The 12,660-nt window shown below is 39.1% G+C and overlaps 1 protein-coding gene across 1 annotated transcript in view; it reads left to right on the top strand.

Annotated features, from left to right (window-relative positions):
* Positions 1-12,660, top strand: part of SCLT1 (sodium channel and clathrin linker 1) — a 98,344-nt gene that overhangs the window by 66,092 nt on the left and 19,592 nt on the right. Inside the window, exon 18 of the mRNA XM_033133484.1 lies at positions 3,538-3,734. Coding sequence (XP_032989375.1) covers positions 3,538-3,734 — 197 coding nt within the window. The remainder of the gene's footprint in view (positions 1-3,537; positions 3,735-12,660) is intronic.

Genomic DNA, 12,660 nt, shown 5'->3' with positions numbered 1-12,660 from the left:
AGGAAAAACTGAGGGTTGCTAGATGGGCGGGAGGGGTGGGGGGCCGGGGGGAGGGGGAGGGGATTGGAGGGCAGTCGGTGACCACAGGATGGCCACGGGTTTGAAAATTAATCTGGGGAACGTAATTTGGTGATTACCAGAGGGTAAAGGGGTTGGGGGGTGGGGGATGAGGGTGAGGGGGAGCAAATGTATGGTGATGGAAGGGGAGCTGACTCTGGGTGGTGAACACACAGTGTGATTTATGGATGATGTGATACAGAATTGCACACCTGAAATCTATGTAATTTTACTAACAATTGTCACCCCAATAAATTAAAAAAAAAAAAATTCCCCAGCTTTAAAAAAATAAGACAGAAGTTACATGCATATCTATTTATATACAGTCACGCACCATATAGCAGTATTTCAGTCAACCATGGACAGTGGTCCTGTCAGATGATAATGGAGCTGAGAAATTCCTGTGACCTGGTGACATAATCGTAGCTGTCGTAGCGCCACGTGTTCATTACTCATGTGTTTGTGGGGATGCTGGTGTAAACAAACCTACTGCACTGCTAGTCGTGTAGTAGAGCACGTACAAGTACAGCACGTGCAATTACCATAGTGGGCTGTGCCGTGGAGGTGTGTGTAAGTGCATTCCGTGACGTTCATACAACGATGACATCGCTTGACAATGCATTTCTCAGAGGGCATCCTCGTGGGTCAGCGGCACGTGACCATATATGTTTAATCTCGATTTAAAACTTCATAAATGGGGACAAAATGGGGAATGTAGACCAAAGGTGTTTATCTTAAGTCACAGTATCACAGTCAGGCTACCCTGTTACCTATGTCAGTAATTTGTTACGTTTTATTGCTGAGTAGTAGTAACCTCTTTTAACAGGCGGTAATTCTGTTTTATGGGGGAGGAGCGCTCTCAGGCAAACTGCTTTGTAGCTGATTCTTCTTTGACAACATAGGAGCCTCCTGCTACACTCAGCTGCTCTTCTCCCCCTTGAAAAAGAATGTGATCTTCCAGAGATAAACTGAAAGGAGCCAGAAAGACCAAGACAGTTGAATATTGAGAAATCAGTTGGCTGAGAACGTTAATAACTTATTATATGAAGGGCTTTCATTTGATTTTAAAGCCACTGCATGTCTTTCAGCTCTAGCTTTCTCCTTTCCTAATTCCTTCCTTTCTGCTAAGGCTTTCCATTTCTTTGTGGTCTAAATACCCCGCATCAGTCCATAAAATTAGGAAATGGATACTTGTTAGTAATCCTACCACTTGTGTGAGTAGTTCTCTAGGAAGGGCACACAGGGGATGGGAGGGAGACCCTGAGTCCTTTCTCTCTGTCCAGCGTCCTGAATTCCGGCATTCGTGGGACTGCATGACAGACCAGTTGTGTGGCCCATAGCCTTTCAGCATCACTGCCACCTGTCCAGTTTAACAATCGGAATTGCATCAACTAAAGGGCCCAGGGTTTGTTTAAAGACTGAATTCTGACACCAAAAAGCCGTCATTTATTCAGTCTACAGATGTGTTTTGACAACCTTGCTATGTGTCAGGTTCTAAAGATACAGTAATACACAAAAAAGACAAGGTACCCACCCTTAAAAACTTAAACAGTTTTCAGAGGTGGGCAAACTTGAATCATATTTACAAACTAGGAAATACTTTTCTAGAAAAAGCATAGTTAGAGCTTGCGACAGAGAGACGTGAATTACCATGCAGAAACAGTAATTGAGCTGAGTTCTGAAAGTTGAATAGAAATAACGAAGGTAAGCAGAAGGGGAGTTATTCCAGGCAAAGGGGACACCCTGTGAAAAGAAGACAAGAGTGAGAAGGCATTGTGGCAGAAACAAAGAAAGGAGACTAGTGGCCTAACACCAGCTTGTAGAAGTAGGCAGACCAGGTTATCGTGAAGGACCCTAGAGCAAGGCTTGCCCCATTGCAAACAGATTTTCCAAGTGGCAATAGGGAGTTAACTAGGCGATTTCTACAACGATACAGACTCATAAATCATTTTTTAATACATGTGTGAGAGAAATAGAGACAGGTACACCTAAGACATCAGAACCAAGGCTTCCCCTGAGAAAGTGGAGATTGAGGCAAGAAAGGAGGAGCATATTCAAATCTAAGTTTGTAGAATCTAATCATTCAAAAATTACTAAAATAGCAGGAGTCAAGGGAGCCTCGGGAGGCTTGCCCAGCAGTAATGCAATACAAAATTAAGAAATTAATGTTGTGTCTCCAGTGCCAGTATTGATAAAGTCTTAAATTTCTGCTTGTGTACTATTTGAGAAAGCAAATTGAAGAGCTTTAGGAAGCATGTTGCACTTAGCAGAGGTAGTGGAGACGGGGTGTGTGCAATTTCCCCCATGAGGCATGGATTTTGCTATTGTTGGGTTTTCTTGGGTGATTTGTAAATTAGTAGAGTTGGATCCCTTTTGGGGACCCCTTTCATTCTTTTTTGAGTTTGGAAGTAGCCATATTTAGTGAATTACTAGAAGCCATGCCAGCTGTGAAAATTCTTAAAGCACATTACTTTAAAATATCATAAGGTAGGTATTCTTCATAATATTTTTTTTTAGTGTAGCAAGATAAATATTGACTGAGAGTACACCAAAGAAATTGTTCTAATAACTGTTACCTCAGTTGCCTCAAGGATGATAATCTGCAGTTTCGTTCTAGAAGCAACAAGAGGAAGCCTTAAGGCACCAGGGCTAATTCTCTTCCTGGACCCCAGTCAGTAAAGCGTCTAGGGCATCCAGAGAGCATTTCCTTGTGTGTTTGTTCTGCATTAAGGTATTTTTACTACAATGACAGACATTACCTAGATATGTACTGGAGATATTTCCACATGAGAGTCTGAAAATCATTACTGTAGTCTTCTATTTTCCTGGGGGGAAAAATATTTATACTGTAGCTGAAACGATAAAGGAAATCCTATATATAATATTCTTTGACTTTATCAAACCCCTTGAAAGACAAGCTGAGATTTAGTACCCTAATGAAAAGAGGCTTGAGGTTCCTGAGTTGGTAAACACATCAGGTGCTACGAGGATGGCGCACCACGTGGTGAGGGCAAGAAGCCCCGATCGTCCCCTGCGTCCTGTGCCTTGTCCTATGTGTCTCCTCCTTTTGGCCCTTTCTGATGGTAGCCTTTCCAACAAACCAGTAAACGTTTTTGTTTTTCAATGGCTTGAGTAAACACTTAACTCTCAGTTTCTGAGAGCATGAACATTATGGCAACAAAAATAAAACTAAAGAGAGCAGTTTTATATTAGATGGCATTTTAAGGTGTGAGGGGAAATGTTGCCAAAAACTTGTAGACCATCATAATTCTGGTTTCACTAAATTTACACTGTAATACAGAATGTCTTCATTTGTGATGAAAATAAATTTAATTTTTGTATAGATTTCTCATCCAAACAGTTGTGCTGCAGACAGTACAGTGAATGATTTCTTTTGTATATATCATTGATCGCTCTCTCAGACACCTCTTAGAATAACAAAAAAGAAAAAGAAGCTACTGTGTTCATTTTATTCCCTAGATCAGTACAATGGAACATGAATTTTCAATAAAGGAACATGGGTTTGAAGTTCAGTTGAGAGAAATGGAAGACAGTAATCGGAGTTCCACCATGGAACTGAGGCACCTCTTAGCGACTCAACAGAAGGCAGCCAATAGGTGGAAAGAAGAAACAAAGAAGCTTACGGAAAGTGCAGAAATGAGAGTCAGTATTCTAAAGTAAGTCCACTATTAATCGTTCGATATATTTTACAGAAGAAATTATTTAACCTTTAGTTTGAGGTCTGTGCCATCATCTTTTTGTAAAAATGTGTAATTCTGGACCTTGTACTTACATTTTTTTATTCAGCAAGTATTTCTTGAACTATTATGAAAAATATTAAGCGTTATAAACCAAAACTAATCTATATTTTGGTTGATTTTATGCCTATTCTGCAAAATACAATGATTTCTGTGGGACATGGCAGTTTAGAATCTTAATACTATTTGCGCATAAGTCTAGCAAAATAATGTTGTATACTTGTGACAGAATCTGTTTGGCCTGCAAAGCCTAAATTATTTGCTCTCTGGCCTTTGAAGGAAACGTTTGCCGACCCCGGCCCAGAAAGAACTTGAGCTTTTCTGCTGAATGAGATGGGATGCTGTAGAGGGCTTTCAGCAAAGTGACATGATCAGGCTTAAATGTTCGACACACCAGAACCTAAATGTGGGGTGTTGTAAATTCCTTCCAGGGCACAGGAAGAATTGGTGCCCCGGTAGCCTGCTTATTTTTCTCATTATGAGCTTTTGTTCAAAAATTGCCTTGGGACTTTTTGCTGTTTTCATCTCTTTAATGTTTTGAAGTGTTGCGGAGTTTTTAATGGATTGATTAGTTTGAATAATCTAATATACCTTTACTGGATCCAAACATACTCTTTAACATTGTGTGCTCACCTCAGCACAGTGATTGATAATATTATATATGGGTGAAAGCTACGCTTCGGATAACTTTTGTCTTATGCAGAGTTTACATGTGTCTGTGGTCATTACAGCATCCCGGAAGTTGAAATGAACTACAGCTACAAAATAAATCAATTAGAACTGTTGCAGTTGATCTTAGTATTATTTCTTAACTAAAATATGCGGGTACCCTTGTGTTTTAACCATATTACCTTGAGTGAAGTATAGTGCGGCCAGACACAAATCAAGAGAGAGAACTGGACAGAGTTAGTTTCTGTACTTAAAGTTCCCTGAGGTGAACACAGCACACCACGTGGGGTCACTCACGGGAAGTCCTGGGGTCCTTCACACGCCAGGGGAGTGGGGAGAACAGTGGGCAGGCACCTTTATTGTGGTTTCCTCTGGCAGGAATGAGGCAGGATAAATAGGGTTAGGATTGGCTAATTTGAATATTTTCCACGGGCTCTGGGGCCTTGTCGTCTGATGTCTAACCTTGAGGCAGTAAACACAGGTGTACAGTGACCAGAGTGTGAGAGCTGGGTAAGGGGAGAGGTTGGGAGTGTGAATTCAGTCAGCTGCTCAAGAAGGGGAACTGACCCGTCCCCAGCCAGAGCCTCAAAACTGAGGAAAGACAGCATTTAAAAACAACTATATTGTATCTTGAAGCAGAAACTAAAATAGTGCATTTCCCTAGGCCCAAGATGTAAGGACACATTATTCTAATGGGCTAGATAGAAGTGTCTAACTTTGACTTCTTTGTAGCACAGTGTTGACATTGGAGATGAAAAAGCGTCAGTTGCTTGTATTGGCTGAGGTCTTTAAAATACCTTGAAAAATGTAGCGGACTTTTTAACTATACTTCTTGCTTAGGGAGTGACTGCCCATGCTGAGGTTGCCCTGCAAAGATTTCGTATCCTGTTTTCTGGAATAGCTTTTTCGTCCGTACACTTTGATGGCTAGAAACGTAGGTCTACTCAGAGAAAGCTTTTGTCACCTGGCAGATAGTTTGCATCAAGTTTAAGAGAAAGGCTGTGCCTCACCTTTCTGTGTCCTGTTATTTGATTTTTCCATAGTTTTCAGGGGGAAAAAAAAGTAATGAATAAATCAGTAATGAATAAATTTTACATTATCTTTGTATTAAAAACAGTATGTAAATTATTGAAATGATATATAACTGCAATACTAGAAGCTCACTAATATTTTATATACTTGCTTTATGTTATTAGTAAACTTAACTGAAAATATCCAAATTTGCTAGGATTTGGAGTTTTAATATACTTTTAAAAGTATTCAGCAGGATCATTAGAATCTTGGTTCTCTCTCTCTCTCTCTCTCTCTCTCTCTCTCTCTCTCTCTCTCTCTCTCTCAACTCTATTAAGTTAGAATTGCACCTTACAATTAATTTAAAGAGCCTAATACTTCAGTTTGCAGATTTATACAGGTACTTCCAGAAACAAAAGCAGATACCTAAAAACTCAATTTATGTAGCAAACATGTGAGTTACCACTCTTTGCTAAGCAATCTGCGTGATGCTAGAAACACAAAGATAAATAAGACAAGGCCTGACCGTTAACAAGTTACTCTGTCCCATTACCCACATTTGTTTCTGCACAAAACATTCATCACTATCAGTAATTACATTTTCTATTTCCTTCCTTACATTCTTTATTTTCTTTCTTCCCTATGAGAGTATCAGCTCCATAACGTAACCTGTATCTTGTGTTCTCCACTGTATCCCTAGACCCTAAAAGACGGTTCGGCCCTGGGATGTACTCAGAACATATTTGATGAATGAAAGAGTGAGTGAGTGTATGGAAGCCAATGGATTTCTCAATTATTGTTTCTTTTCTAGACCAAATTCTCCTTCCAACTTTGACCCATTTTTCAGAATCCTAGTTTTTGAAATGACTTAGAATTGGTGAAACATGATAAAGAATACTGTGCCCTACTATGTAACATCACCGAGAAACTGGAATTCCTAAGGAACTTACAGCGCTGCCTTATAGTGAGACTTGTTTCTCATCTTAGAAACTTGTAAAAGTGCTGTTCTTTCTAAGAATTGTTATGAGCACTGTTGACGATGAGGGAATCCTGGTCCAGGAGGTACACACTACGCCTGAGGGAAGTCATTTTTAAGAATCAGTACTTCTCGTATCAAGGGCATACTTGTAGAGGAGGAAATATTTCACAAAACAGTGTGGCTAGGATTAGGATATTTATCCAGTCATGTTTGAACTCGTGTTCGAACTCGTCTTCTAAAATCTGCGTAAGAACACATTAGTCATAAATTACAGACCTCTGTGAACCGGCAGTTACTGACTCACAGTCTTTGTTGAATTAATATGAACAGATGAGCGGAGAGATTTATGTAACCATACAGTCCACAGCATGGCGTTGGGCACTTGGTAAGTGTTCTGTAAATGTGTACAGGCGATTTATTTGAGAATTATTGAAATGGGATTTTAAAGGAGTTTGCTAGCTAGCAGTACAAGACCCAGAAGAGTCCCTTCGGCCAGAATCTGAGATGCAATGGCAGCTTTATGAACAAGCAGAGTCGGTAGCCCCACGTGTGACTAATAGAAACAGCTTTACTGGAGCGAGCCCCGAGTCAAAAAAATCTCATCTATACTGCTCTGCTGCCTATCGTGACAACATCTTAATTCTTTTGAACACTGGAAATTACTTGTTTTTCATTGGGTTTTGGAGTGGTATTTTTAGCTAAAATTCAGATACTGGGGAAGTAGCCTAATAGTTTCCCATTGTCAGGACCTTGAAAATCACCTGGCTGTGGTCCGCAGAATGACGAGAAGGACAGGCTGTCCGGCACCTGCCTCGCTGCCTCCATCGTGGGGTCTGCCTGATCCTGCCTCCTTATGTTTTTCCATCCACTTGCCTTTCTCCTCACTATCCCTGCCTTAGTTCAGGCCACCCTTCTCTCTTACCTGGATTACTGCCACCACTTTCTGATTGGGTTCAGGAACCCCAATCCATTTTTCCTCTGATCCACACTATGCCAGAGATAACTTTTAAATCTTGTTAATTCATTCCATCCTCCCATCGCTTCATAGCCCCAATTAGGAGTAAGTTGGCTACAGGGATTTTCTGATCTGGTCCTTACGTGTGTTCCAATCTCATTCTTCATCACTTTCCATTTTCCACTGTTTATCACTCTCTTCTACTTAAGAAAATTTTAGAGAAACCTCCATCACCTTAAGGTCTCTTTATTGTAATAAGAATAGGAAATTAATAGTACCAGTTTTGAAGATCAAAATTATATCCATTATACAGTCCTTTAAAAGTAGCTGCAAGGTAATCAACCAGCCAGTCACTTCTCTTTGTTAAACCACAGAGCCATGGTGGGGAGTGGGGAGCACAGATACTGTAACAACTGCTTTGCTTTTAAACAGTAAGGAATCATACCTTTGAAAAGGCAATAGCAGTGAACAAAACAGACAAAAATCCCTGCCTTCATGGAGATTTCACAATAGGAGAGACAGACAGTAAATAAGAGAAATCAAATATGTAACGTGATAGATAATGATGTGCTAAAAAGAAAAAGCAAGCAGAAATGGGAATAGGCAACGTGTGTGTTTTTTGAGACTGCAGTTTTCGAGGTCAGCACGGTAACCCTCCTCAACTCTCCTGCCCTCCTCCCCTTCTTTCCTTTGCCACACAAGCCCTGGTTGCGTCCTGCCTGTCGCCTTCTGGAGCCTTCATCCACTCTGCTCAGGTGGCTGGAGAAAAGCACAGCAGTGCTAGGGGTTTCAGTGTACACTCGTGACCACAGAAGGGCCCGGAGGCTGCTGTGCAATCCGTCTGTATCTTCTACTCTCCGTGGTGACTGTTTCACACCCTCTGTCTTTCCTCAAACCTTTTGCGACTCCTCCCCATCCTCACTGTGAGTTGATGACCTCTGTTCTGTTCTCTGAGAAAAGAGAAACAAGCATAAGAGAGCTTCCATTTCTATCCTCATGTGCATGTTTTCGCACCGACTCTGCCGTAACAATAGATGAGCGGTCCCTCTCCGGGGTCCAGCCAAACCCTTCATCTGCCCCATAGGTCCCACCTCGGCTGTGCTGTGCTGCCTCCCTGGTGGAGTCTCAATTAAATACAGAGCATCTTTTCTGAAAGTTATTTTCCAGAAAAATAAAATGCCTAAAATAGCAACATGAAATGCTTAACAGCCCTAAGAGAAAAATGAATAGAAATAATCCATGGAATACGCAATGTAAAGCAAATCAACCAACCTTCTACTTTTTTAAATAATTTTTTTAAATTTTTCAGTTACAGTTGACACACATTATTATATTAGTTCCAACCCCCCTCCCATCTGGTGACCATCAGAATGTTCTCTGTATCTATGAATTTATTTCTAAGCAACATTCCTAGTCAAATGAAATCTTGGCTTGTAAATTTACTTAGACTTCCCACCATCGCTGGCGTACCTGCTCAGATGTGCTGAGCAGCTCACATCAGGTAACAAAGCCCTGCCCACCCCAAGTCGTCAACAAGCTCTTTGTGTCTTGACTCCAGTTGTACACTTGAGCCAGTAAATATAACGAGGAACTATTTCACTTCCAAACCTTACCCCCTTTTCTGTCCAGCCTTAAAAGCCAAGCCTTGATAAACGCCCTTCCAAACCCAAAATAAATAGAAAATACCAAATTTTCAGTGATTTAGTGATTTTTTTTTTACCTCTTAGATAAAAAGAAAAAAAAAAGGGAATCGAATATTTCCTTCCAAATCAAGAGAATAATACCATTACTTGTCAGCGAGTATGGGTAAGATTGTTTTTTATTTCTTATGCGATATTTTTAAAAATAGTTTTTTAATATTAGTACAAAAGTGCAAAAATTTCACCCTGCCGTTGGAGACACTACATTCAAGTTGGGGGGTCAGATTACAAAGATCTCTACTAATAGAGGTTTGTTCTGCTACCAGCTTTTTGGCAATTTCATCTCTACTTTTACTGAATTAATTATTTTACCATTTCTATCAATTTGAATTTACATCAAACTCAATCTCTATGTCATTGCTAAGAACTTACGTTGTTCTCAAAGCTTATTAAGTAATGTTTCAGAATTAATATGAACTTTTCAAATCATCCATTTGGCACATAACTGAAGACATTGTGTTCATTTTATTTCCAGTTTACATGGAATCCTAGAACACTGCGTATGTTTTCCCAAAATAGTCTCCATCTTTTATGCATAATCTTAATTTGACAGCCTTTAGATATTGAAAACATAAGCTTTAGAATCATATATTTATAAACAGCATTAACAACAAACTATTAAAATATCAATTTTTAGAGGTCTAAAATTTTTTTGCACAGTATGAGTGACTAACTTAAGATCTTAGTGTAGGAGTCTGTTGGGGTACATACAAAACTAAAACCCTAGATTCAAACCCATGGTCTGCCCCACCGATGTGCGGTTATGTACAAGCCGCTTAATTTTTCCAAGCCTCAATTTTATCATCAATAAGAATAAAAACTACATTAGGTTGCTAGGGTTATTTATGAAATAGTGTAAATATCAAAACATCTAAACTGTAAAGCATCACGAAAATATTATATCTATTATTAGAAAGATCCTATACTCAGGTTCTTTTTAGGTTTTTAATTGCCGGCTGTCCCTGAATTGCTAGTCCTTGACTTTCCTTGAGAGATTTTCAGCATTCTTTTCAGTTCTAATCATGATGTTATCTTTTCAAGTTCAAATGGATGTTAATTATTGTCACTGCTTTTCCTTCCACCATTCTAGTTCAGTGTAACACAGTTTTTAATAAATCCACGATAACTACATAGGGAAATAATCCTTCTTTGAATGCTCTTATTAAAGATGAGAAAAAGAACCAGATTTTTCCAGCCATTACCTCTCCTGCTTTTGTGACAATCTGGTATTTGTTTCAGGGATTAGAACACTGTTTTTATTAAATTTAAAAAATCCCATGTTCTATGGCATTTTTGGTAGGTTGATAGGTTGAGGAATATTACATAAAAGTAAATTGGTTATCAAAAATTAATAGGTTACACTGTTTATATGCTTTGAAATTTAGTCATTCCTTTAGAAATCTCTTTTTAAAAGATAATTATGCTTAAGTTAAGTATTTCTTGGTCATATGATAAGTTTTATAAAATTATAAAAATGTGAGAAAGCATGATATTCTAACTAGGTTTTGTTATATATATTTAGGGTTTTGCACAGGAAAGTCACTTTTACTTCACTTTTACTTTATTATTTTATTTTATTTTATTGGGGGGGTGGGGAATATTGAGGAACAATATGTTTCTCCAGGGTCCATCAGCTCCAAGTCATTGTCCTTCAATCTAGTTGTGGAGGACGCAGCTCAGCTCCAAGTCTAGTTGCCGTTTTCAATCTTTAGTTGCAGGGGCACTTCCCACCATCCCTTGCGGGACTCGAGGAATCGAACTGGCAACCTTGTGGTTGAGAGCTCACGCTCTAACCAACTGAGCCATCCAGCCGCCCAGGAAAGTCTGGTTTTTATAGGATACCATTAACCTTTGGCTTGTTTGTTTAAACCACAGTGTTGAAAATGAAATACAATGCAGTATACTAAGAAAGAGTTGTTGCATGTGTCTGTATGTCACTAAAAATGTGTTAGTGTGCTCTGACGTGTCAAAATTGAAATGTTTACTTCAAAATAGGAAGTATTGGGCCGGCCCGGTGGCTTAGGCAGTTAGAGCTCCATGCTCCTAACTCCGAAGGCTGCCGGTTCGATTCCCACATGGGCCAGTGGGCTCTCAACCACAAGGTTGCCGGTTCAGTTTCTCGAGTCCTGCAATGGATGGTGGGCTCTGCCCCCTGCAACTAAGATTGAACACAGCACCTTGAGTTGAGCTGCCTCCCGGATGGCTCAGTTGGTTGGAGCGCGTTCTCTCAACCACAAGGTTGCCGGTTCAACGCCCGCAAGGGATGGTGCGCTGCGCCCCCTGCAACCAGCAATGGCAACTAGACCTGAAGATAAGCTGTGCCCTCCACAACTAAGACTGAAAGGACAACAACTTGACTTGGAAAAAAAGTCGTGGAAGTACACACTGTTCCCCAATAAAGTACTGTTCTCCTTCCCCAAAAAAATCTTAAAAAAAAAAAAGGGAAGTATTTTCACAAGATTTTGCATTAAGATTATTTCCTTTCATAAAAGGATTATATATGCAATAATGCTGAAAAACTGTATACTATTTTTAGCACATCAGGAGGCAGCATGGCATAGATTAAGGGCACTAACTCGGGAGTCAGTCATACCTGAATTTGAATCCTACCTAGCCCCAACCCTTTACACTTACCTGTAATCCCCATATGTTAGCATAAGGTTCTTCTATATGAACACAAATATAAGAGGTTAAATCCATGCCTGGCATGTAAAATATTTAAGAAGGAAACAGTAAACACAGAGCTTGGGGAAACAGTAAACACAGAGCTTGGGGAATAGCCTTTATAAATGCTGGAAGATTGTTGTATTCCAAGTAAACCAGGACATAATGAATGGGATATGTGGACGAGAAGCCTACGTGATTATTTCATTTTTAATTGTACAAAAAGCATTACTAGTTCTAGAAAGTACTAGACTTTAGACACAAGATTTATATATATATATATATATATATATATATATGAATTGTATCCCTCCTCTTTGGAGACATAAACAATACTGAGGAATATATATGAAATCAAGTCAAAAATCTTTCTTTCTACATTAAAAAAAAAATCTAAAGTATTTTCACTGATATATCTCACCTATTGGTTGTAATACAGAATTACATGGCAACCATAATTTATAGTTTTTGAAGTGGAAAATTAAATGTATGCTTATTCCAATGAAAACAATATGTTACGAACATGATGCTCTATACTGGACATATTTATAATTGCATCCTTGTGATGTATGCTGTTATGTACCAGTAGTACAGCAGGCTAACCGCTAGCTGGTATTGCTGTATCTTTGGGGAAAAATTCATTTGTTTTTCTTAGATACAGTTTTGTTTTTAGAACTATTGCATGATAAAATCCAAGTCTTCAACCAGTTAGAATTTTTATTAATAATAAATTACAAAATAAACTATATTAAATACATAAAATACATTAAAAAAGTGAATAGTTCTTTTGATGCATTTGCCTTCCCCTGTAAGAGTTTCTCTGTGTATATCACCAACTTATGCATTCTATCATTCATATAAAAGTAT

Source organism: Rhinolophus ferrumequinum, chromosome 18, assembly GCF_004115265.2.
Source record: "Rhinolophus ferrumequinum isolate MPI-CBG mRhiFer1 chromosome 18, mRhiFer1_v1.p, whole genome shotgun sequence".
In the NCBI taxonomy this organism is placed as follows: domain Eukaryota; kingdom Metazoa; phylum Chordata; class Mammalia; order Chiroptera; family Rhinolophidae; genus Rhinolophus; species Rhinolophus ferrumequinum.
Note: the sequence above shows the minus strand (reverse complement) of the source record. Positions and strands in the feature narration are given on the sequence as shown.